The 27,978-nt window shown below is 40.9% G+C and overlaps 1 protein-coding gene across 3 annotated transcripts in view; it reads left to right on the forward strand.

Moving 5' to 3' along the window:
• The window catches only part of LOC132386050 (uncharacterized), a 158,051-nt gene that overhangs the window by 37,135 nt on the left and 92,938 nt on the right, over positions 1-27,978 (forward strand). For all 3 annotated transcript variants that reach the window (XM_059958340.1, XM_059958342.1, XM_059958341.1), the window contains 5 exons: positions 7,730-7,834; positions 13,396-13,482; positions 18,295-18,456; positions 24,166-24,279; positions 24,977-25,165. In XM_059958340.1, the coding sequence (XP_059814323.1) occupies positions 7,730-7,834; positions 13,396-13,482; positions 18,295-18,456; positions 24,166-24,279; positions 24,977-25,165 (657 nt within the window). The remainder of the gene's footprint in view (positions 1-7,729; positions 7,835-13,395; positions 13,483-18,294; positions 18,457-24,165; positions 24,280-24,976; positions 25,166-27,978) is intronic.

Here is a 27,978-nt window from a genome sequence, read left to right on the forward strand (position 1 = left end):
ATTAATCTCTTAATATCTTAATTAATCGAAATTAAAGGCAGCAAACATACAGCTGGAAACGAAAATCAAATTCACAAACACTGAGCAAAACGTACGAATACACACCCTCAAACCCTGCCATAAATATATCTAAAGACGTCCATAAGCTGCCAATGGTAAATTCATCAAATCTTGCTGCAGAAATGTGGACCCTAACTAGACAAAAAGATATAGGAGCAAAGGTAGACCATAAGATCAACTGAGATTTCTTCGCCAATTAATCGAAAGTTAATTAAATTCTTCCAGTCATCCCAACTCCCTTGCCTTATCCCCATGACTTTTGAAGAACGTGCTTAACCTTTAGATACTGTTTGGATCAAATTTGACCCGTTTTGAACCTTGACAGCAGTAAAAGCACTGTAAATGCCATTTTTTGCCGAAATTTGATGGCTTTTCCTGAAGTGACCCCAAATGCAGAACAATGGAAATATTTTTATATATTATATATACTTTTGTACAGGTGGCACAATTTTTTTTATTCAATTGTGCTGTTCACAAATTTTACCCCTATATATTGAAATGGATTACAGATCTTCGAAATATTAATTAACGATTAATCAACCATTTATTAATGTCAGATAGGCTATTCGTGCATTCTAAATATATCTGTGGTTCAAAATTTGGTATAGACACTTGTTATGTGGGGATTTTCGACTGGGACAAAACTGATCCGGACCATGCTGCGAAGGAATAGAATATGAACAGTATGTAAGGGTAAGAAAGAACCAATATAGCTCTGCATCAAATACACGCATTGGTTTTGACTCCGCAGCAGCTCGTGGCATCAAATTCCACAGGAATACCATCCTCTGTTTAAAGAAATTTCTCAGCAACTTTATTCTAAATGAAAATCTTTTATTTCTGAAGGAGTGACCTCTTGTACTAGTCTCCTCTACCATGGAAAATAACTTTTTTTATATCTATTCTGTTAAGGCTTTTTAACATTTGGATGGTTTCTATGAGACACTCCTTTCATTTTCCTGAACGCAAGAGAATACAGCCCGCAAGAGAATACAGCCCAAGAGCTGTCAGACGTTCCTCATACAATAACCCTGCAATACAATAACAATAAATCTGCTTTGCACTTCCCTCATTTTATAGATAATCTATCCATTGCTGCTCGGCTGATCCTTCCTGCTAGTGTCCCTTTGCAGCACACCTTTGCAGTTCCCCTCTTATGCCATTCCAATTTCCTTTGTTCCACTGACATTCCGTCATATCGGAAGTTAATTTCTCCATCTCAAAGTTGAAACTGAACTGAATTATGGTGTGATCATTGTTGATTAAGTCTTCTTTAACATTAACATTTAACAACATCCCAAACACCTAGGATGCAGCACATCAGGCGGGTGCCTCTATCGGGCTGATAGTACCAGCTGTCTCTTCCCCTCACTGTGAAATCCCCTATTATTACAGCATTTTTCATCGTCTGCCCCTTCTGTACCACTAAACCATACTCAATGCCGTTGACCCGAACGCCATTGCCGTCCTCTATCAAGTGAATACTCTCAACAGCATCCAAATCGAGATAACAATTACTGAGGAGGATGGCCACAGGGGTTTCTCCGCTTCTCTATTTTAAATGGTCACCCCTCTTTCTTAGAAGTTTTTGATGGGTCAGCATGACATCTAAATCTTCAGAAGCATCTCAAGATGTGCAATAGGGAATACGTTGTCTGGCTGATATACAGCCACATGTGGGAAACTAATGGACTTGAGCGAAAGTCCACAAGAAGCACTGAATATGGCAGTCCTTTAGGACTCCACGAAACACTGCCAGGAAGAGGATTCACCTCTCCCGCAAGAAATTTTAGTCATGGTTAATAGCACTCGATAATCGCAGTCAATATTATAGTCAATATAATAGTCAATATCGCAGTCTCCAATATTAGTATATATATTTCTTTTTTCAAATGCGGACCCAAAACTGCACACAATACTACAAGTCCGGTCTTGCCCGTGCCTGATAGAGCCTCAGCATCACGTCATTTCTGTTATCTTCTATACCTCCAGAAATGAATGTCAACATCCCATTCTCATTCTTCACCACCTAGAAAACATGGAAGATAACACTGTGGGCATCCTGCACTATGACAGCCATGTCCCTTTGCATGTCTGCATTTGGAATTTTCTTCACAGCTAAATAAAACTCTGCCTGTTCATTTCTTCTGCCCGAGGCTATGACGAAACTCTTTCCAAAGTTGTATTTCATTGGCCAATTTTTTCAGTTCCCCTAAATATCTAATTCCCTCAGCAGGCTCTCTGTTTCCTCAACACTACACGCTCCACCACATGTCTTCGTATGAACAGAAAATGTAGCTATAAATCAAATAATCGCATACTACAACTCATTAACATACATCATAAAAAACAGCGGTCCCAACACCGAACCCTGGGGAGCTCCACTGAGAAACCACAGCCAGCCAGAATATGATTCCTTTATTCCCACTCCGTTTTCTGCCAATGATTCACCCACGTTATTAATTCGCTTGTAATTCCATGACCTCTTGCTGAGCAGTTACATGTGCTGCACTTTGTCAAGAACTTTCTGAAAATACAAGTACACCTCATCCATTGTATACGGTGCTTTGAACTTCCTCATATAATTGCAGTAGGTTAGTCAGGCAGGGTTTTCCTTTCAGGAAACCATGCTGACTTTGGCCGATCTTGTCAAGTTCCTCCAGGTACTCCGTAATCTCATCCTTAACAATGATACGATTCCATTTCAAAACCACTGATGCCAGGCTAACAATTCTATAGTTTCCTTCTTGCTACCTTCCACGTTTCTTGAATAGCGGAGTACCATTTTCAATTTTCCAGTTATCCAGATCATTGTTATTGCCTCCGCAATCTCTCCAGCTACTTCCTTCAGACCCACAGGGTGCATTCCATCAGGTCTTGTAGTTTAATCCACCCTTAAACCATTAAGCTTCCTGAGCACCTTCTCAGTCGCAATTTTCTCTGCACATACTTCACTCCCCTGACACTCTTGAATGTTCGGTATATCGCAGATGTATTCCACTGTAAAGACTATTGCAAAATGCACATTCCATTCCTCTGCCATCATTGCGTCCTTAATACAATATTTTCAGCGTCATGTGCTGTTGGTCGTATATCTACCCTCAACTGTCTTTTACCCATTATATACAAAAAAAGAGCTTTTGGAATCTTCTTTGACATTAGTCTTCTGCTTTCTTTCATAATTCACCTTTCCCTACGCAATGGCCTTCTTAGTTTCCTTCTGCAAGATTTTGAAAGCTTACCAAACCTGTATCTTAACACTACCTGTGGATCCTTATATTCCCTCACTTTGTTTTTTTTTTAATTTGGTTTGGTTTCATTTGTCGTCTACCGTTGGGTCTTTCTAGCATTCGTAAATGTCACGTTATTTGGAATATATCTGTCATGCATGTCTCTGTTTTTATGTAGAATCTATCCATTGCTGCTCTGCTATCCGTCCTGTTAGAGTCCCTTTGCAGTCAATCTTGGCAGTTCCCCTCTAATTGCATTCCAATTTCCTTTAGTCCGCTGACATTCCGACATATTGGGATTTACAAACGTGTAGTTTCTCCTTCTCAGATTTCGAAGTGAACTCAATCATATTGTGATCATTGTTCCTTCAGACTCATTTTAAACTTAAGCTCTAATATCAGGTCATTGGCACAACGCCCAATCCACCACAGCCGATCACTTAGTGGGCTCAACGGCACGTTGTTCTACGAAGCCATCTCTTAGACATTCTACAGATTCTCTCTCTCGAGGTTCGGTACTGACCTAGTTTTCCCAATCCACTTTCATGTTAACACCCCCAACAATTATCACGACATTATCTGTCTTTCTGGCAGACCGTTTCTATCTCCTGCTGTAACATGTAATCCACATCTCAGCTGCTGTTTGGAGGCCTGTATACAACTGCCATTAGATCCCATCTATCTTCTAACCTTTCTTTCCCATACAGCGTATAAACTTGGATGTTCAGCTCCCAATGACAGCCGACCTATATCCATGTTTCACAGATTGTCACAACGTCTACTGGGCAATCTGTAGCTGAAATTCAAGATCGTCCATTATAAGTCTTATTCTGCGTGCAATAAAAATAACATTTTCATTGTTGTTTGCTGATTCAACTGAATTACTGATCTATTGTTCTGTAACAAATTCAACTGGTCGTGGTTATGCCTCATCTCCTGCCTGTCTTTTCAATCATCTGTGTTGAACGCTATCTTTGATTCATTTCTGTTTTCCCCTTCCTCTGTCCTATCGCCCGGATGCCATCTCCCTGTCAAATTACTTTAAACCATTCCTAAAAGGTCTTTTAAAGATGTCTGCTGGGAAATTGGATCCGTTTGGGTTCAGGTGCAATTCTTCATGTACAGTTCGTACAAAAGAGCCCGCGATAATGCAGGACTTTGAGACCCTGCCCTTACACTTATCTCTCAGACAGACATTGATATGCCTGATCATGTTCTTCTTGCGCTCGTTAGCTCTTGACACAGGCAGCAATCCTGATATTCTTAACCCGGAGGTCCTGTTCTTCAGCTTCCTACCTCACGCACTGAATTCTATTTTCATGACCTCCTCCCCTTTTCTACCTATGTCATTGCTACCGACGTTTATCTAGAGTTCTGGCTGTTTACCATGTTCCTTCACAATACTCAGTTCCCGAAACGAGACATACCGCAGGCCGGCACCTAGGAGGCAGCACATCATGCGGGTGTCCCTATCGGGATGGTAAAACCAGCAGTTTCGTCCCCTCTATGTGGAATCCCCTATCACTACCGTATTGCTCATCTTCTCTCCCTTCTGCACCACAGAACCATACTCAGTGCCGGTGACCCGATCGCTGTGGTCGTCCTCTGTCAAGAGAATCCTCTCACAGCATCCAAATAGGGATAACGATTACTGAGGAGGATGGGCACAGGGGTTTATCTGCATTTCTATTTTAAATGGTCGCCCATTTCTCTTAGTAGTTTTTGGAGAGTCAGCATGACATGTAAATCTTTGACAAATATCTCCAGATGTGTAATGTATGATATGTAGACTGGCTGCATTACAGCCATATGTGGGAAAACTAATGGCTTTGAATAGGAGTCAACGAGACGTAGTCGATACAACAGTCCCTTAGGTCTCTACAAAACACTAGCAGAAAGAAGCTTCTCGTCTTCCGCCACAAAGTTTAGGGATAGTTAATAGCCCTCGATCATCGCGCTCATGAACTAGAGTGAATAACTCCATTCAATTTAATTTGTCTCAATATAGACATGCACTGACAACCTGTGGGCTACTTTCATTGACTCTCCATCTCATGTTATGGATATTGGATATTTACTTATTAATTATCATTATTACTTCTCTTTGCATTTACAAAGATTTTTTTGTATTCTGCTCTCCAGTTGTACCACCTACATGGGTGGCAACTTAATTGATTCCGTTATAGTTATAGTTATATTTTTTCAGTATGCCCTCAAGAAGACGAACCTCATTGTATATACTGACGTAAATGTACATTGATGATAAAATCATTTTGAACTTGAATGCATCTTTTTTTTGTTTATTTAATAAAACTTTCTTTTTTTGTGATTTCCAGAATCTGGGAGTTTTACTTTTCTGATCATCTGTTTCCGACCGTGTATTTTCTGGAAGCATGCTCCAGTGACTAACTCCATCCACTTAATTTTCAAGATTGCAGAGATATACGATTCAAGTCGTCCTCGCTCTTAATGACCACCTACCTCGACCTGCTATATTCTAAATGCTTTTTGAGTTTTTTTTTATTATGTCAGACAGACAGACAGACATACTTTTTTGATCCGGAGGGAAATTGGGTTTCCTTACAGTCGCATCAACCAAGAATTGCGTAGAAATACAACAGTATAAAACGATAAATATTTAAATAACAATAGGTAAATTATGCCAAGTGAAAATGTCCAGGAACAGCCTATTGGCTTAGAGTGCCTGACACTCCGAAGGAGGGGTTTTAAAGTTTGATGGCCTCCGGCAGAAATAACTTCCTATAACGCTTAGTGTTGCATCTCAATGAAATGAGTCGCTGTATGAATGTACTCCTGTGCCCAACCAGTACATTATGGAATGGATGGGAGACATTGTCCAAGATGGCATGCAACTTCGACAGCATCCTCTTTTCAGACATCACCGTCAGAGAGTCGAGTTCAACCCCCACAGCATAACTGGCATTACGAATAATTTTGTTGATTCTGTTGGTGTCTGCTACCCTCAGCCTGCTGCCCCAGCACACAACAACAAACATGATAGCACTGGCCACCGCAGCCTCGTAGAACATCCTCAGCATCGTCCGGCAGATGTTAAAGGACCTCAGACTTCTCAGGAATTAGAGACGGCTCTGACCCTTCTTGTAGGCAGCCTCAGTGTTCTTTGACCAGACCAGTTTATCGTCAATTCGTATCCCCAGGTATTTGTAATCCTCCACCATGTCCACACTGACCCCTCGAATGGAAAGAGGTGTCACCGTTGCCTTAGCCCTCCTCAGGTACACCACCTGTTACTTAGTCTTTTTTCACATTAAGTTGCAGATGATTCTGCTCACACCATGTGACAAAGTTTCCCACCGTAGCCCTGTACTCAGCCATATCTCCGTTGCTGATGCATCCAACTATGGCAGAGTCATCAGAAAACTTCTGAAGATGGCAAGACTCTGTGCAGTATTTGAAGTCCGAGGTGTAGATGGTGAAGAGAAAGGGAGACAGGACAGTCCCATGTGGAGCCCCAGTTCTGCTGACCACTCTGTCTGACACACAGAGTTGCAAGCTACGTACTGTGGTCTGCCAGTCAGGTAATCAATAATCCATGACACCAGGGAAGCATCCACCTGCATCACTGTCAGCTTCTCACCCAGCAGAGCAGGGCGGACGGTGTTGAACGCACTGGAGAAGTCAAAAAACATGATCCTCACAGTGCTCGCTGGCTTGTCCAGGTGGGCGTAGACACAGTTCAGCGGGTAGACGATGGCATCCTCATCTAATAGTCTGGACTGGTAGCTGAACTGGAGGGGGTCTAAGTGTGGCCTACCCATTGGCCGGAGCTTCTCTGGAACAAGTCTCTCCAGGGTCTTCATGATGTGGGAGCTCTGTGCCACCGGTCTGTAGACATTGGAACCACTGGGGCGCGGCGTCTTCGGTACAAGGACGAGGCAGGACGCCTTGCACAACACAGGAACCCTCTGGAGACTCAGGCTCAGGTTGAAGATATTGTGAAGTATTCTTCATAGCTGGGGGGAGCAGCCTTTGAGCACCCTGGGGCTGACACCATCCGGGACTGCTGTCTTGCCTGGGTGGAGACGTTTCAGCTGTCTTCTCAACCGTTCAGCTGTGTTCAGTCGCTCAATATTTCATTACGAAGATGCTACATTTCAGTTGAATTGCAGATGGTCTCTCTCGACTTATTATTCCTGATCTGTAGTTGTTTATTTTCATACTTCGTTTCCAAACAGGACGTTTCCGGTTGTCGACATTTCAATATCATATTTACTGCCATTGTTTTCCAGAAATGTAATTTGTCGAGTCATTCCTGGTAAACTCTTGTCGTTACCAGAGATTATCTCAGAATTTTACTTAATCGGTAAAGAGATATGCAGCTCTATGATTTCCATTTTCTAGACATCTTGCCGGCATTCACCTCGTTCATTCCGTGTTGTTTTTGAATATGCTTCCAGTGGGCAATTCTAATGCAGATGAAAATTTGGAGAATCAACGAGAAGAGAGTAATCCTGATTCAGTAAAAGATCCAGAAATCGAGGCAGGAAGTAAAGCTGGAAGGGGTAAGTCGAGTTTTCAGAAGAAATTGAGTAAATGAGTTCCGCAAAATATATACCTGGTTAAGCTTTTCACTTTCCATTTGCAATATGTGATTATTTAAACGGCATGAGATATCTTAAACTCAGAAACAATAATCGAAATTCAAGGCAGCAAAAAATCAGGTGGAAATGAAAAGCAAATTCATAAAATCTGAGCAAAACGTACGAAATCACTCTCTCAAACCCTGCCATAAATGTATGCAACGACGTCCGTAAGCTGCAAGTGGTAAATTCATCACACTCTTTCCGCAGAAATGTAGACCATATCAAGACAATAAGATATAGAAGCAGGAGTAGGCCATTCGACCAATTGAGTCTGCTCCGCCTATTAGTCATGAGTTGATTAAATTGTTCCAGTCATCCCAACTCCACTGCCTTAACCTCATGCCTTTTGGTGACTTGTTGAACCCTTACATCCTGCTCGGGTCAAATTTGACGCGTTGTGACATTCGACAGCAGTAAAAATACCCTATATGCCATTTTTAGCCGAAATTTGATGACTTTTCTTAACGTGATACAAAATGAGCAAAAATAAAAATATTTTAAAAATTTATACTTTCGTACAGGTGCTACATTTTTTTTAGATTGAGGCTGTTCTGTGTCATTTTCTAACCGTATCAATGGAAATGTATTTTAGATATTTGAAATATGAATTTAACATTAATCACCCATTTATTAATGTCACATAGGCAATTTATACATTCTAAATATATCTGTGTTTCAAAATTTTGTATAGACACTTGTTTTGAGGGCATTTTGAGCCGGGGCAAAACTGACCCGGACCATGCTGTTGAGGTATAGAATATGAGCCGTATGTAAAGTTTAATAAAGAACTCTGTCTTAAATACCCACAATTATTTGTCCTCAAAAGACGCTGTGGCAACAGATTCCACAGATTTACCACACTCTGACTAAGGTAATTTCTCCACATCTCTGTTCTAAATGAACGTCCTTCAATCCTGAAGACGTGACCTCTTGTGCTAGACTCCTCTACCATGGGTAATAACTTTGCCATATCTAATCAGTTCAGGCCTTTTAACATTTCGAAGGTTTCAGTGAGATCCCCATCATTCTCCTGAACGGAAGGGAATACAGCCCAAGAACTGTCAGACGTTCCTCATAGAGTAATCCTTTCATTCCTGGAGGCATTTTGGTGAATCGTCTCTGAACCCTCTCCAATATTATTCTATTCCTTCTAAAATGCGTACCCAAAACTGCACACAACTCTTCAAGTGTGGTCAAACCAGAACTTTACAGAGCCTCATTATCACGTCACTGCTATTTTATTCAATCTCTCTGGAAATGAATGTCAACATTGCATTCCCGTTGTTCACCACCGACAGGACCTGGAAGATAACCTTGTGGGCATCCTGCACACGGACAGCCAAAGGGCCCTTTTGCATGTCTGAATTTTGAGTTTTCTTCCAATCTGAATAAAATCTGTCCGTTTATTTCTTAAACAAGCGTCCATGCCCATACCATTTCCAAAATTGTACTGTATTTCTTTTGCCATTTCTTTTCAATTCTTCAAAGTATCTAATGCCCTCAGCAGGCTCCCTGTTTCCTCGGCACTACCCACTCCACCACCTGTCTTCATATTTAGAGCAGATTTTGCTAAAAATCCATTAATCGCACACTCCAAATCGTTGACATGCATTCTAAAAAGCAGCGGTCCAAGCGCCGACCACTGTGGAACTGCACTGGAAAACGCCAGACAGCGAGACTATGATCCCTTCATTCCATGCTAGTAACTCCTCTGTAATACCATGGCCTCTTGCCAAACAGCCTCATGTGCTGCACCTTGTCAAGAAAACTGTGAAAATGCAAGTACATCACACCCACTGCATCCCCATTTCTACCGTGCTTTTCAGTTTTTACAAATAATTGCGGTAGATTAGTCTGGCAGGAGTTTCCTTTCAGGAAACTATACTGGTATTGGCCGATCTTGTCATGTTCCTCCAGGTACGCCGTAATCGCTTCCTTAACAATACCTCCAACAAACTCGAAACCACTGATGTCAGTTCTATAGTTTCCTTTCTGCTTCCTTCCACCCCTGTGAAATAGTGGGGTAACATTTTCAATTTTCCTGTCATCCAGTATAATGTCAGAATCTATCGATTCTTGGAAGATCATTGTTATTGCCTCTGCAATTTCTCCACCTGCTTGCTTCAAAAGCAAAAGGTGCATTCCATCAGGTCTGGTAGTTTTATCCACCCTCAAACCTTTTAAGCTTCCTGAGCACCATCTCAGTCGCAATTTTCTCTGCAGAAGATTCACTTCCCTGACACCCTTGAATGTTCGGAATATTGCAGATGTCTTCCACTGTGAAGGCTTTTGCAAAATACGCTTTCCCTTCCTCTGCCAACACGGCGTTCTTATTGCAATATATTCAGCGTTATTTTCCATTGGACGTAGTTCTAACTACAACTGTCTTTTACCTATTAGATACTTACATTTAGGATCTTCTTTGGTATTAGACGCCTGCTTTTTGTCATAATTCAACGTTTCCTTCGCAATGAGCCTCTTTGTTACATTCCACAAGATTTTGAAAGCTTACAAAACGCGGTTTTGTACTGTACCTGTGGCTTCCTTGCATGCCTCACTTTTGGTTTTACTTTGGCTCTGACTTCATTTGTCATCCACCGTAGTGTCCTACATGCATTCGAAAATTTCACCTTATATGGAATATATCTGTCTTGCACTTCCCTCCTTTTCTGCAGGACCTATCCATTGTTGCTCTGCTGTCCTTCCTGCTAGTGTCCCTTTGCAGTCAACATTGGCATTTCCCATCTTGTGGCATTCAAATTTCCTTTATTGCTCTAACAGTCCAACATATTGGCATTTAGTTTCCCCTTCTCAAATTTCAAAGTGAACTCAAGCGTATTGTGAACATTGTTGCTTAAGGCTTCTTGAACCTTACGCACTATTATCGGATCATTGCTAAACTCCCAGTCCAGGACAGCCTATTCCTTGGTGAGCTCAACAGCAAGTTGTTCAAAGAAGCCATCCCCTGGACGTTGTACAAATACCCTCTCTTGAGGTCCAGTTTCATTTTACAATGCTTATTTCATTTCGAAATGCTCAAGGACTATCATGACATAACTTTCTAGCACTAATTTTCTATCTCCTGCTGTAACTTGTAATCCACATCCCTGCTGCTGTTTGGAGACCTGTATATAACTGCCATTAGGGTACATTTACACTTGCCATTTCTTTTTCAATTCAAAGCGTCTCTGCACGTTCCGATCCTATGTCACACCTTTGTAATAATTAAATGTTATTTATTTTTCACAGAACCACGCCACTATCAGCCTACTAACCATTATTTTCTAGACACCGTGTGTCCTTGGATGTTCAGCTCACAATGACAGGCATCCTTTAGCCAAGTTTCAGAGATTGTCATAAAGTCTACCGGGCAGTCTGTAGCTGAATTTTAAGATCGTCCATTTTATTTCTAATTCTGCGTGCATTAAAAAAAAATAACATGTTGATTCCAGTACTTAATGTGGTTTTCTTTTTTCCCTCTCTGTTTTAACTGCATCACACCGCTATTGCCCTGTAACACATCCCACTGGCTGTGATTATGCCTCATCTTCCGCCTGTCTTTTCAATCATCTTTATTTCTGTTTTCCCCTTCCACAGTCCTATCGCTCCGGATGCCATCCCCCTATCTATTTAGTTTAAAACCTCCATAAAATGTATATTAAACCTGCCTGCTGGGATATTGGATCCCTTTGGGCCCAGGTGCAAATCTGCATTTTGTACAGGTCGTACAAAAGAGGCCCCAATAATCCAGGAATTGGAAGGCCTGCCCCTACACCTGGCTCTCAGCCACGCATTAATATTCCTGATCATGTTATTCTTGCCCTCTTTAGCCCATGAAACAGGAAGTAATTCCTACCGAGATTCCTACTCAGATTCCTCCCCTTGAGTTCCTACTTTTCTGCTCCTGCCTAACACCCTGAATTCTCTCTTCACGATCTCCTCGCTTTTTATACCGATGTCATTGGTACCGACGTGTATCTAGACCTCTGGCTGTTTAACTTCTTCTTTCAGAATTCTCTGTACCCGACACGAGGCAAACCGTAGCCAGGCACCTAGGAGGTAGCACATCCTAGGGGTTTCCCTATCGGGCTGATAAAACCAACTGTCTCTTCCCCTCACTGCGGAATCCTCAATCGCATTGCTCATCTTCTGTCTCTCTTGTACCACAAACCGGGGACCAGATCGCCGTGGGGGTCCTCTGTCAGGTGAATACCCTCAACAGCATCCAAAACGCGATAACAATTACTGAGGAGGATGGCCACAGGGGTGTCTCCGCTTCTCTATTTTAAATGGTCGCTCCTCTTTCTTAGAAGTTCTTGTCGAGTCAGCATGACATGTAAATCTATGTGAAACATCTCCGGATGTGTTATGGAGGATATATTGTCTGGCTGCATTACAGCCACATGTGGGAACACTAATGTCCTGTAACGGAAGCTAAGAAGATGTATTGGATATACCAGTCCCATAGGTCTCCACGAAACACTGCTTGGAAGAAGGTTCACTTCTCCCGCCACAAAGTTTAGGGATGTTTAATAGCCCTCGACCATCGTGATAATGAAACAGAATGAATAACTCCACTCAATTGAATCTGTCCCAATATAAACATTTTCTGACATTCAGGAACTCTCCATCTCATTTTCTGTATATTGCATACTTCTTATTCATTATTTTTGTTACTTCTTCTCTTTGCTTTTGCACAGATTGTTGTGTTCTGCACACCAGTTGTACCACCTAGTTGTGTTCATTGATTCTGTTATGGTTATTATTCTATAAATTTAATGAGTATGCCCTCAAGAAAATGAACCTATTTGTATAAAATGACATAAATGTACCTCGTTAAAAAATATTTTGAAATTGATCATAGCACTTTTTTTTTCGTTTCTTTATAAAATGCTCTTTTTTTTAAGTTTGTGATTTCCGGAATCTGGGCGTTTTACTTTTAACATCATCTGTTCCCGACCGTATATTTTCTGCAAACATGCTCCAGTTACTAATTCACCCATTTATTTTGCAAATTTGCCGAGATATACCATTCAAAGGCACTCTCTATCTTTTCGACCATATACCCTGATTTGCTATAAACTACTTCTGAAATGATTTTAGATTTTTTTTCTTATTATGTATTCATTCGCTCAATATTTCATTACGAAGATGTTATATTTCAGTTGAACTGCAGATGGTCTCGAACTATTATTCCTCATTTGTAGTGGTTTATTTTCATGCTTCGTTTCCAAACAGGAGCGTTTACGGTTGTCGACAGTACAATATTATCTGTATTGCCATTGTTTTCCAGAAATATAATTTGCCGAATCATTCCTGGTAAACTCTTACCGTTCCCAGAGATGATCTCAGAATTTGACTGAATCAATAAAGAGTCCATGCATATCTACGGTTTCCATTTTCTAGACAACCTGTATGCATTCACCCCGTTCTATCCATGTTGTCTTTCAATATGTTTCCAATGGGCACGTCTGATGCAGATGAGCATTTGGAGAATCAAGGAGAAGAGAGTAAAAGGTTTACAGCAGAAGATCCAGAAATCTACGCAGGAAGTAAAGGTGGAAGGGGTAAGTCAAGTTTTTAGAAGAAATTGAATAATTCACAATGAGTCCTTTAAAATATATACTTGGTGGAACTACTTTCACTTTCTTTTCTCAATAAATGAATATGTAAACCGAATCAGATATCTTTGTCTCTGAAGCATTAATCGAAATTCAATCCAGCAAAAATACAGCAGGAAAAAAAATTAAAAAATCAAACTCGCAAAAATCTGAGCAAAACGTACGAAATCACACCCTCAAACCCAGCTATAAGCATATCCATCGTCGTCCATAAGCTGAAATTCACCAGACAGTTGCTGCAGAAATTTTGTCCATAACAAAACAATAAGATATAGGAACAGCAGTAGGTCATTCGGCCCATTGACTCCGCTGCCCTAATTAATCATGGGTTTATTCAATTCTTCCCGTCATTCCAAATCCCCTGCCATATCCCCATGCCTCCTAATGACCTGGTTAATCGAGAACATATCTTGTTCTCCCTTAAATACACTCATTCATTTGGCCTCCACAGCCACTTGTGGCAAAACATTCCACAGTTTTAACACCCTCTGACTAAAGTAATACCTCCGCATATCTTTTCTAAATGAATGTCCTTCAATCATAAAGTCGTGACCTCTTGTGCTGGTTTCCCATACCATGGGATATAACTTTCCCATCTGTAATCTGTTAAGGCCTTTTACCGTTCGGAATATTTCTATGAGATCCCCCCTCATTCTTCTGAACGCAAAGGTATACAGCCCAAGAGCTGCCAGGCGTTTAGACTTGCCATTTCATAAATCAAGCGATAGAGACTCGACACCTTCCAATCCTATGTCATCCTTTCTTAATGATTTAATATTATTTCTTATACACAGGGCTACACCGCTCCTTTTGCCTACTAACATTTTTTTCCGATACACTGTATATCCTTGGACGTTTAGCCAAGTTTCAGAGATTGGCCCAACGTCATATTTGACAATCTGTAGCCCATTTTATTTATTATGCTACGTGCATTAAAATATAACATTTTCTTTCCAGTATTTATTGTTTTCTGATTTAACTGTCCTGTAAGGCATCCCACTGGCTGTCATGGTGCCACATCTCCTGCCTGTCCTTTTTATCATCTCTTGTGCATGTTATATCTGATTTATTTCAGTCGCACTCAATTCTGAGGCTGTGCTCTCTTACCCTGTAATCTTCCCGCATGGGAAACATCATTTCCACATTTATTCTGCCTAGTCATTTCAAAATTGGAAATGGTTCAGTAAGAACTCCACGTGCTTCTAAATTATAGTGAGATTAGTCTCAGAGATTGCAAAACTGCATCGTAGGTAGAACCTTTCATTTCCAGATTCATCCTTCTGAGCCACCTCTGAACTCTCTCCAATGTAAACATATTTTTCTTAAGATGAGTGGCCCAACGTTGTTCACAATACTCAAGGTGAGGCCTCAGGATTACCTTAATAAACACCAGAATCACATACCTGATCTTGTATTCAAGTGCACATTAAATGAATGCAAAATTAGCATTTGCCTTCCTGAACACCGACTCCTCCTGCAAGATAGCCTTTTAGCGTTTTCTGTAGAAGGACTCCCAAGTCACTTGGCATCTCAGATTTTTGAATTTTCTTCCCGTTTAAAAATTAGACTTTGCATTTACTTCTACCAACAAAGAGCATGACCATACACTTTTACCACAGTATATTTCATTTGTCACTCTCTTGCTCATTCCTATAATCTGTTTAAACCCTTCTGCAGCCTATCTGTTTCCTGAAAACTACCTGCCGCTAAACCAATCTTCGTTTAATCTGCAAACTTGGCAATAAAGTCTTCTGTTCTATCATCTAAACCACAAGTATGTAGCATTAAGAAACGGACCCAACAACGACCCCTGACGAACAGCACCAATGAATGGCAGCCAGAAAGAAAGGATCATTTTATTCACATTCCCTGCCTCCTAGTAGTCAGCTGATGCACCAACAATCCTAATAAATTTATTGTAATAATATGGGCTCCTAACTTGGTAGCCGGCCTCATGTAAGGCACTTTGACAACGGTCTTCTGAAAGTCAAAATAGAAAACATCCAGTGCTTCCCTTTATCGACTCTACGTGTAATGTCCACAAAGAAGTCCAAGAGGTTCACCAAGCAAGGCCTGCCGTGCAGAAAACCTTGCTGACCTTGTCATATCATTGTCTGTGTCACCAAATGCTCCGTAACCTCATCGTAACAATCGACTCCAACATTTTTTTCCAAACACTGCAGTAAGGTTAACTGGTCTCTAATTTCTTTTCTGCTGCCTTTCCTTTTTCATAAAAAAAGGTGAGTAACACTTGCAAATTTTCCTGTGTTCTGGCACCATGTCAGGCTTCAATAATGTTTTGAGATATCATTGCTAATGTTTCCCCAGTCATTAACGCTACTTCTTTCAGAACCCGAGGGTGCAGTTCGGCTGTACCCTTATAACTTTATAGTTTGTGAGCACGTTTTTCCTTGTAATAGTATCTGCACTTAATTCTCTTTCCTTACACATTTCAACGACTGGCACACTGCTCGTGTCTTCCACAATGAAAACAGACGCAAAACACTAATTTAGTCCATTTGCCATCTCCTTGTTCCACGTTATTATTTCTCCGGCCTCATTTTCCGTCGGTCCCACATCCAGTGCAATCTGACTTCTTAAAATTTTGTATAATTGAAAAATATTTTACGTATCATTTTGATATCAGCTTGCTTTCATACTTCATCTTAATTCCCCCACCCCCAATAAATCTAGTATTTGTTACCCCTAGGGTTTGAAAAAATCTTCCTAATCCTCTTGTTGTATGTCCTCTCTGTAGCAATTACTGTGGCTTTTTCTTCCAGTGTCAACCTCCGATGTACAATTTTACCATTTTAGTTTTACTTCACGATACTACCCCGCGCATGCAGCAAAACTCACGCCATTGCTGCTCTTCCGTCATCCCTACCAACATCTTTTTCCAATTACTTCGCCAACACCTCGCTCATGCTACTGTAATGTTTTTACTTCATTGAAGTACTTCTACGTAAGACATTCCTTTCTCGCTGCCAAATTTCCAGATGAACTCAATCATATTAGGTTACTGATGGTTATTTACAGCTGTGCCATATTTTCCCATTTCCAGATTACTGACTTTACTCTACTCCAAGAGATTTTTCATTCAGTGACTTGGATGTTTCTGTTTATTGTATCCATCTACTGACTAGTGGTTTTCAATAACCTTTTTTGTAGATTTCCGTGGAGCGTTCTATTGTTTTCGTGATTGTTGCTTTTTGCCAGGATACCGATTCACCAAGGATTGGACCTTGACTATGCAGATTTCCAAAATAAATCACAATTTAGCAAGCAATGAACTTATGAAGCCATTTCGCAGCACCAATAATAATTCGGTTTGCCATATTAAAAAGGGTAGCATACTTGTGCAATGAATTGTTTTGGGTTTTGTATTTGAAATTAATTCAGATCACTTTCTTGAGATCTTTTTTTTTTCAGTTTGAAATTAACGTTTTTCTGTTGTTCCGGGTCAAAAAAGCCAAATTAAATCAAATGTGATTCAATGTTGTAAATCAATAAAACATTAAAACTTCCGGTGCTGGGGGATAAATACTTTCTTACGCACAGAACATTAATATATCAACAACAAACAAATTTGGCAAAGTTACACCTCTCTATTAGCAGAATAAGCAGAATTAACCTTTTCCTGCAAGGTTCTTTATCAGAAATTAAGGTCGAATTCTTTTATAATTGTCTCTACTTCAGATGCCCAGAATTTGCATGTTTGTTTTTATTTTCCTTTGTCTGAGTTTTCTCTTATTTCTCAGAAAATTCTTATCAAAATCTTTGCTTTAGAAATTGACCGTTCCCCTGCACCAATGCATGGACAGTTGTGGGAATGTGTTTAAGAAATGTTTGCATGTTAGGTGAGGTGAGGGACTCCATAGGTCACTGCGGAACATGGAGGTTGCGTCCTCGCTCTGTAAATGCACAAGCCTGAGCACTATGATATGGGGAACAAGCTGTTCCCCAAGTAGCAAGCCTACACTTCCCATGGATCAGATAAAGGAAAGGTATATACTGGTGACTTTTTGGTACTAGACGAGTTGTAAGAGTTGCCAGGCAGCATTGAACCCAACGTAAGACTGCTTAAAGGACTACAGTTCTGCATTTTGCCCTCGGGGTTTACTTCAGCACCCTTCCACACCGGTGGGTAAAACCGAAATGTAGCGGAGGTTTGCGATCAGAGTTTTCTTTCTCCTAGATGAGCTGCTACCCACGGCTGACGAGCCACACCTGCCCGATGCTACTAGCGCCGGTATCCCGAATTTGTCCCTTCTCACGTCAGTTTAAACGGTAACGTCGGGCTTAGTAGCTGAGCTACAAGTGAGGTCCCGGAGCTGGGCTTGGTTGTCAGAAGCCATATGAGGGACATAACGTTGGAAGTATTTAATTGGCAGTGTGACCTTGCACCCATTACCATCAAAGGCTATAACAAATTTAAGAAAAGTTTTCATATCATACGCTGGTCTCATTTCTTCAGATGCCGAATATACTCCTTTATGCATGTTAGAATATTCGCCCTGATGCTTAATTTTGAATCAGAGCCGTTAAAGACGGAAAAATGTATTGATAACTGTGGTGTGTTTTTTTTCAGTTCCTGAAGTTGATTTATCTATTTTTTTATTTATTTGTATTTCATGAGCATTTGTCAATCTGTTCCAAGGGTATCGTTAATCCTTCCACTTCCCGCCATATATAAAATTTCAACCATTACAATTGACAATGTAATAATCAATTCTCGTTTTTTTTTTACAATTGCAGAAACGAGTTCGTTTGGTTTTATGATCCAAAGCTATAGAAACACGGCAGCTGAGGCCAGCAGAAACAATGTGGCTGCAATATTCAGACACCTTGTGGACGACCTACTCGACCTTTGTTTGAGAGAGCTCAGTCTTTTCCCCTTTGAGCAACGGAGGATGAGAGGTGAGCTGATAGAGATGCATAAGCTGATGAGAGGTATTGATCGTGTGGATTGCCAGAGGCTTTTTCCCAGGGCTGAAATGGCTGCCACAAGAGGACACAGGTTTAAGGTGCTGGGGCGTGGGTACAGAGGAGATGTCAGGGGTAATGTTTTTTCTTTCTCAGTGTTGAGTGCGTGGAATGGGCTGCCGGCATCGTTAGTGCAGATGCATACGATAGGCTTATTAAAGAGACTTTCAGATAGGCTGTGTGCAGTCTGTAAATGTACTCTCATATACTCACATCCATCATTATGAAGTGCTTCGAGAGGCTCGTCATGAGGCACAACAGGACACTGCTGCCGCTTCCCCCCCCCCCTTTCACTGGACCCACTATAGTCCGTGTAGCGCCCCAACCTTTCAACAGACGACACCATTACCATCACCCTCCAGTTGACCCTAACCCGCTTGGACAAAAAAGACATGTACGTTCGAATAACCATACAACCATAACCGTATAACAATTACAGCACGGAGGCAGGCCATCTCGGCCTTTCTAGTTCGTGCAGGACGCTTACACCAACCTAGTCCGACTGACCCGCACTCAGACCAGAACCCAACATTCATTCCCTTTCCATATATCTATCCAATTTTATTTTAAATGATAATACTGAACCTGCCTCTACCACCTCTACTGAAAGCACGTTCCACACAGCTACCACTCTTTGAGTAAAGGAATTCCCCCTGGTGTTACCCTGAAACTTTTGACCCCTAATTCTCAACTTATGTCCTCTTGTTTGAATCTCCCCTTCTCTCAATGGAAAAAGCCTATCCACGTCAACTCAATCTATCCCCCTCATAATTTTATATGCCTATATCGTCCCCACTCATCTTTCTACGCCCCAAAGAATAAAGACCTATCTTGTTCAACTTAGGTGCAGAAACCCAAGTAACACTCTCGTAAATCTTCTCTGTACTCTCTCTATATTTTGTTGACATCTTTCCTATAATTCGGTGACCAGAACTGTACGCAATACTCCAAATTGTTGTTCATAGACTTCAGTTCAGCATTCAACACAATCATCTCTCAGAAACTGATTGGAAAGCAGAGCCTACTGGGCCTGAAAACCTCCCTCTGCAACTGGATACGAGACTTCCTGACTGGGAGACCTCAGTTAGTCCAGATCAGAGGCAACATCTCCAACACCATCACACTGAGCACGGGGAACCCCCGGGTTGTGTGCTCTGTCGACTGCTGTTAACTCCACTGACCCATGACTGTGTTGCAGCACACAGCTCGAACCACATTATCAAGTTCTCCAATGACACGACCGTCGTAGTTCTCATCAGCAATAGCGAAAAGCCAGAATACAGAGAGGAGGTGCGGCGGCTAACGGACTGGTGCAGAGCCAACAAACTGTCTCTGAATGTGAAAACACAAAACTAGAGATGGTTGCTGACTTCAGGAGAGCACGGAGCGACGACTCTCCACTGAACATCGAAGGTTCTTCGATAGAGATCGTTAAGAACACCGAATTCCTTGGTGTTCACCTGTTCCCTTATCACCAGCTCCATAGATTAAAAAGCCCAGCACCGTCTCTACTTTCTGAGAAGGCTGGAAAAGTTCATATCCCAACCGGTATCTTCACCACAGTTTGCAGATGTTGCATTGAGAGCATCCTGAGCAGCTGCATCACTGCCTCGTTCGGATATGGCACCATCTCGAATCGCAAGACCGTGCGGCGGATAGTGTGGTCAGCAGGGAAGATCATCGGGTTCACTCTTGCCGCCATTAAAAACATTTACACTACACGCTGCATTCGCAAAGCAAACAGCATTATGAAGGATCCCACGCACACCTCATATAAGTTCTCCCTGTTGCCATCTGGGTAAAGTCAATGAAGCATTCGGGCTCTCACGACCAGACTATGTAACAGTTTCGTCCCCGAAGCCATCAGACTCCTCAATACCCGGAGACTGGACTGACACCAACTTACTGCCCTCCACTCTGCCTATTGTCTTGTTTAATATTATTTGCAGTGCCTGCACTGTTTTGTGTATTTTGTGCAGTCCTGTGTAGGTATGTAATATAGTGCAGCTTATCTTTCTGTGTTGTTTTTACATAGTTTAGTGTAGTTTTGTACTGTTTCGTGCAACTTTCTGAAAAAAGTTATCTCGTTTTTATTGTGCACTGTACCAGCAGTTATGGTCGAAATGACAATAAAAAGTGACCTGACTTGATTTGACTTGACTCCATCTATAGATGTTTGATAAATATTTAGATGCCATGTCGATTTTTTCACAAATAAAATTAAGAAATTGCTGTGTTTTATTCCCAAATGCACTTATTACACTTCCGTGGTGAACCCATGACAGTTCCTCTGAAATGAGCAAACCGAGAAACTTTCAGCCTCCGATGCGGACTGGAACATGCACTTCTGTATATCGATATACTGAAGACAAATTTCAGCTCCATGATCTTGATTACATTTAGCAAGAGGGAGTTGGTATGGCACTGCTCAGCCAGATTTTCAATCTCCTTCCAACCTACGACAGTTGTGTTGTCAACAAACATGAGTTGGGTATTGGATTTGTGCTTAGCCACCACAGTCATAAGTGCAAATCGTGTAAAGCAAGGAGATAATCACACAACCTCGACATGCAACAGGGCTGTGCAGAGTGCATCGGCTGAAATGATTAACAACTGAATAAACATATTGCGTATTTTGCTGATAACGCAGAGACCGTAGGGCTCACTGCCAGGAACGATGTACCGGCCGACAGAGAACAGCTGGTGGAGTTCAAGGTTTGGTCGCATACAAATAATATTTACTTAAATGTCCACGTCACTGGACATGTTTATCGGCTGCAGAAGAACTCGCACCGCTTACACAGTTTTTTTTTTATACCGGCGGCATATTTGAATGAAAACATCAAATCCACAAGGTGTAAAGAGACAAACGAAACAATTTGCGCAAATGCATGTACAACACATCTATTCTCTATTATCTGAGCACACTGCAGGGAGCAGTACTGTGCACATCAACAGTATATTCCTAACATGTTCCATCTGTGCGTGGGACGGAAACTGTACTGCTGCTGACGAGTAGTTGAAACTCATCTGCACATCAGTGTCACCATGAAGGTAATATGTATGCAAAGAAAGTATCATGAATAATACCAGCCATTCATCCTATGGACTGTCTGTGCCACTTCTCAGGTATGAGGCGTTGTGACATACATGCCAGGAATACCAGACTCAAAAGCAGTAACTTTCCCCATGCAGTGAGGATAATGAACACCCTACCCTCAAACCCACAAGTCTGCATCCTCTCCCCTACCAACGCAAGTACTTAACCTTTCCTCGTCAAAGACGCTTTATGCACAGGCACTCAAGAGACCACATTTCTCGACATGCAATCTGTGTACATATGCAAGCTCAAGCATTTATATATATAGAGAGATCCTGAATAATGTATTTTGAGTATACTTTACATTAAAGGAACGGAATGAAATGTGAATGGAAGTGCTACCACCAGTTACTTTATGCGTTATTTGCTATTTCACTGACTCGTTCATTGTTTTTGCAAATACCAGGTTTGCTGCTCGTAGTAAGGTGAATTGGCCGATGCAAATGTTAGATCTGTGACACTGCATATTATTAGGGCGTCGGCGGATGACAACGCAGACCAGAAGCAGAATGATATTCATGTGGGGTTGTTGAACGTGAAGCGAAATTGGTGGAATACAGACACGGTTGCACCAAGCGGAGATGGATAATTCACCGTCACAAACTTCTTCAGCAAAGTTAAGTCAGAGACCTAGGTTCTGGGAGGAGGAAGCCATTACAGTGCTGTCTTGGATGTAAATATTTAAAACAGGCACGCAATGAAGATAAACCAATAAGCTCAGACAATGCTAGATATTTCATCACGTAGAAAATAGAAAATGAAGAGAAAGGTCAGGTGTGAATGTCGACAACCCATTAATAGGTCAAGATCCGAATTTGGAGACAGAGATCAACGTAGGCAAAATTAAAAAAAATCGGGACCGACAAAATGAAAGAGATAACGGGGGTAAGAAACTGTGGGCTATTTCAGAGTATAGACAGCTGCACTAATTCAACCCTCGACGTACTGGCAGGAGCTATGGAGGACTAGCTCCAAATGAAAAAAGAACACACGGCGTCAGCAGAAGACAAGCATAGGTTTCAGTGATGCGAGAATCAATTCAGTTGAAGGAAATGTTGCAGAATGAAAGTCCACGCGCAGCCCGGTAATTGTGCTGCTGGGGATAGCCAGTTCAGGCATCCATACCGATTGGTCCATTCGAGTGTGACGTTCCCTTCATGGGTTGATTATTGGATCGGCTACAGGATGTGCAGTGTCGGCAATAGCAATTGTTGGTTGCTGTGTTGGCTGTGTCTTTTAGTTTTTAAGTCTCCCCTTCCACAGGGTCGCGTAAATCTTTTCGGAACAACGTAAGTCTTTCTTCAGCAAAATTGAATCCTGATTTCCTCATGGCATATCTATTCAGTGAAATTTCCTCCCAGTGCTGAAACACAACGCTGAGTTCATTTAGGATTATATTGATCTTAACGTTGAAGCGTTACTTTGCCTTGCAGGGTTCACAGACCTTCCCTCAAAGCAGCTAAATGATATGTTATTAGTTAAGCATTTGCATGACATGACTCGGATTTGATATTGCTTTATCGCGGTGGCCTGCTCGTGAAGCTGCTGTTAGTGCGTCTGTATTTTCTGTTGATACCTAAACTCTTTCAAAATGATCTTCGGCAGAATTGTTTTAGGACTTCTAGTTTCCTCCTATAGGCCCACCATCCAACTCCATACAATATTGTACGAAGGACGGCTGCTGTATAGCATAGGGATTCTATTCCTGGAAAAAAAAAACATGAATTCCCTCAGAGCTTTCAAAACGGAGGTTTCATGGATATAAGTACAAACTGAATGGCCCAGGTGCGAAAGGATAGTGTCAAACTTGGGGGAAACACACACACACACACAAGAGATCGCAGGGGTAAGTGATCAGTGAGATAGAGGATATTCGTGTACTGTCTTGCTGGTGGAGTTCAATAGGAGGTATCAAGTGGGCTGCCTGGATGAAGATAGCTGAATGGCCGCAGTTGGGGCGTTATCTGACATTGCCTGATGATCAGTGGTACCTATTCATGAGAAGCAGACGGTCAATTAACGATTGGCCTGTGAAATGCAGACAAAATTGGCTTGGAGGTGGAAGAGTGGGTGCATGTGGTACGTTGTGTTAGAGATTTGAAAACTGTTAACTGCATCCGCTTCAGATATCCTCTTTTATGAACATCCATAGTTTAATTGCTATGTCGGTTGCCTGGTCAGCGAAGTTGCGGAAAGACGTAGAGCTCATGCGACAGTGCAGTGTAATGAATATAGAATAAATGTGCCAAGGAATTGGGGGGGGGGGGTCTCTAACAGGTATATATATATTTTCTACTAAAATTCTCGTACAGTCAGTCGTTAAAATACATTTGTAATAATATTAGAAAACGTTTAAAAAAAACTGATGCTTATTTTCACCAGTTGGAGCTCTGGGTTCAGGTGTTAGGGTGTCAGATTGCTCTTGAACAAGTTGTTTCTGTGACAGCATGTGCACTACTAGCCATGTATTGACAACGACGATGATAAGAATCTCTCTCTTTCTCTATTTCTCTCTCTCTCTCTCAACACCCTCCCTCATCCAGGGCCCGATTATACCCTGGTGGATACTCCGAAAGTGTCAGAAGGCAATGGCACGGAAGGCAACATTAACCAACGTAATCAAAGAAAGCAAAGGAAGCGAGCCAATCTCCGGCAAGGTGATCAGACTGAATCTGAAATTGTTGACAAGAAGTCTTCTGGAAATGAAGGTAGGCGACTCAATAGCATGGATAAAGATCGACAACAAATAGGAGTGGATGAAAACGCAGACTCATGCAGGGCCGAGCGAAACGAACAAAATGTTTTTAGATAAACTGCTTTAGTCCATCATAAATTTCTCAAAATATTAAAATACATCACACAACTGTGCAACAATCAACAGGTCAGCATGCGTCTGCAGACGACCGGCTCTCCGTTCAAAAACATTCGTCTGAGGTGTGGATGTCGGGACTAACTCGTTGCTTCAGATTTATTTTGCTCATTGATGCTTTTATATAATTTCCACTATTTTCATTTTAGAGTTCCTTTTTAAGTTTCTGTGTATATCAAAACATTAACAGTCAGTCCACAACACACTTTAAATATACCTCGGCGTCTTCGGCATGACCTTTTTATAGCTCTCTAGCTCCTTCTCTCTCTCTCTCTCTCTCTCTCTCTCTCTCTCTCTCTCTCTCTCTCTCTCTCTCTCTCTCTCTCTCTCTCTCTCTCTCTCTCTCTCTCTCTCTCTCCTCTCTCTCTCTCTCTCCTCTCTACTCTCTCTCTCTCTCTTTCTGTTTTTGGCAGCATTCTGCGATTTCAAAGCTTTTCATTCACTCCATTTAATCCCACATTTACTTATTCCCCATATCCATCCAGGGCCGGATCAAAGAAAGGGAAAAACAAGACCTGACATTCTCCAGCAAGTTGATCACAGTGAACCTAAAATTATTGACAAGGACTCTTCGGGAAAAGAGGGTAGGCGATTTCACAAAATGGATAAAGATGGACAACGTATGGGACAGAATGAAAACGCACACTCATGCAGGGCGAATGAAACGGAAGATTGTGAGTGTATTTTGCTCTATTTCCATTCAATTCAATTTCCAATCACAAGATTGTTTAATAATTTTTCCAGTATATAGTTGAAAATGAGAACGAAATAATTATGTGTCCCGATCTGATGCAGAATGTAAAAGCTTTCTCAATATATAACACAATAAATTTTAATAGAAAATTAAATAAGTTAATAGTTAATTAAAATGCGCAATAATTAAAGGTACATACGTAAGATAGCATGTAAAATGAAAATATATTTACAAAGCGACTCAAGGCACAGGAGGGTATTTATATAAGGCAAGTCTGAGAGGTATGTTGTACTGGGGATGGGAAGTGGTTGGATGGGTATGCTGGATTGGGTCAGTGAGTGGAGATGATAATCAACCTTATGGATTGGAGCGTGTAACAGTACTTCAGGAAGTAACATACTTCATAACAGAATTATGAGTGGAAATCGCCCATTTGGCAGTTTTGGACATAATCGACAATTGTCCGGTGTCATTGATTCCAATCAGAAAATACACACAACAATATGTTTACCGACGGAACCCTTTTAGGACAGATGCCAAAGTATAACAAAGGCGATAAGAACTTTGCTATACCCATAAAAAAACATAGTCTATTACTATAATATGCTGGTCTGAAACCGGTCTGGAAAATTTACAAAAAGAAACGGAACTGAAATCACAAATTTTAGAAAATACTATACACATTTCTACTCACATAGATTAGCCCTAGCTCGGACAGAAAGAGGAAAAGGGACAACAGTCATTCAATAAGTTACAAAAATTTAGAGATACATTCTCAGGATATATTTCCATTAATGGATGCATTGTTTGTCACTCCACTAAGGCGTATACAATTCTGGCAAACAAAGGCAATGATACCAAATAAAAACAAAGTGTATGTAAACTTCTTGCACACTAGAAATGTGATGAAAGGAATAAAAGCTTAAATAAATCGTTATTTCTACTATTATACTAAACATTAACAGTGATCCTAACGGACATGACGGGGAAGGTTTTCTAGCATTAAATGTCAGGAAACGTGAAAACCTGAGTTTAAATGTATTTTTCTGAAGTGTATGAAAACTTCTGAAGTCAACTGTATATCTATCTACAGACACACACACACACACACACACATTTATCGATTATGCCCTCCTGTGATAGCGCACTTTCTAAGGCAACTAGAAAATTTAGAAGAAGGAAAAGAGAATACATATGAGGGCAGACTAGATAACAATATAAACATAATGTCCGTGAAGTTAGAGATCAGCAGTGAGTGACATTGCTATTACAAATGAGAACGTGCTGGGCAAATTCAAAAGTGGATAATCACCAAGGGAAAATGGACTATATCTCAGAGTCCTGAGAGAGTTTTCTGAAGAGCTAACCGATGCTTTGATCATGATCCGTCAAGAATCGCTTGATTCTGTCATGCTGCCAGAAGATAGAAAAATTGCAAACGTAACTCTACTCGTTAATAGGAAGGAAAGGGGAGATTGCGTCTGTCTGTGAATGGAGTAACAGCAGTTTATGTGCTGCTCCGAGTTTTGTTCCTTTCCCTCAGTGTAAACTTGGAATTTAAAAATTTTAGTTGCTGATTCTTGCAAGGAAACAATAAGTCTTTGAGCAGTGGGAAGAAATTGTCTGAACCTAGTGATAAAGGCAACGGAAAAGGAATGATGCAAAAGGAAAGATCTGTTGATATGCCATCGTGGACTGAAGATATGGCTCCGATACTGAATTCAATTAAAGACTAACTGGAAAAGAACATTAACGAAATTATGTCATATCTGGGAAAACTTAAGATCTGGACACTCAAGTCTTTACACATGAAGAGGAATTGAAGATAACTAAGCAAAAATTACTTGAAACTAAAATCTGTTTGGAAAGATATTGAAATAAGAATATAGACCTGGAAACTAGGTCTCTCCGAAGGAATATACGAATTTTTGGTCTACTGGAGCCGGAAATGGAGATGTAACTGTTTAATTTGGTAAGCTTTTTCAAAACTTATTTCCTACTATATTATCACAACCGCCTACTATAGAAAGAGCACACAGATCGTTTACTTCGAGATATCAAGATACAAATAAACCACGATCTGTTTTGGCTTCTTTTCCTCATTTTAAGATGAAAGATCAAGTAATGCGACAGGCAAGAAAGTAGACAGTCTTCAGATTTGAGAAATCTGAGCTCCGTTTTCATGAAGATCATCCGAAGGACTTAATGGAATAAAAAAAAACAGAATTTGCTCTGGTAATGAAACAGGCAAATGTAAAGAAATTGTTTCCTTCCTTGCGTTACCCAATAAGAATTAAAGCTTTTCCTCCTGATTCTCCTCCTCCTACATTTTTTTTATCCTAAGTTGGCGTTTGTTCAAACAAAACCTGCTGCAACCGCTGATTGAACTCTTTGGAAGATTGCATGGATATCTGCACTAGTATTTCGGAAATGATTTATGAAGGCTGTTTTATGAATATTTATTTCATTGAGATATTATTCAATTATATTGAGAGACTATTAAAAGAAGATTAGGGGGACTTGATCATTATTGTAGATCATTGGGTGTTTTTGGAAATAAGATTCATGGTTCAAGAATGACTCTTTAAATTGTCATTCGAACATTCGTCTGAGAGAAATAAGATGAAAGGACTGATTCCTACCTTGAACCTAATATCTCGTTGGATGTGTTATTGTTGTTTCTTTCTTAATTAACTAGCTGGTAGTTTTTCAAGCTAATGGGGCTATTTCCTTCATATATCCTTCATAAATCCTTCATACATGTGCGTGATTGTTTCTACATACACACACACA

The sequence above is a fragment of the Hypanus sabinus genome, unplaced genomic scaffold (genome assembly GCF_030144855.1).
Source record: "Hypanus sabinus isolate sHypSab1 unplaced genomic scaffold, sHypSab1.hap1 H_1, whole genome shotgun sequence".
NCBI lineage: Eukaryota > Metazoa > Chordata > Chondrichthyes > Myliobatiformes > Dasyatidae > Hypanus > Hypanus sabinus.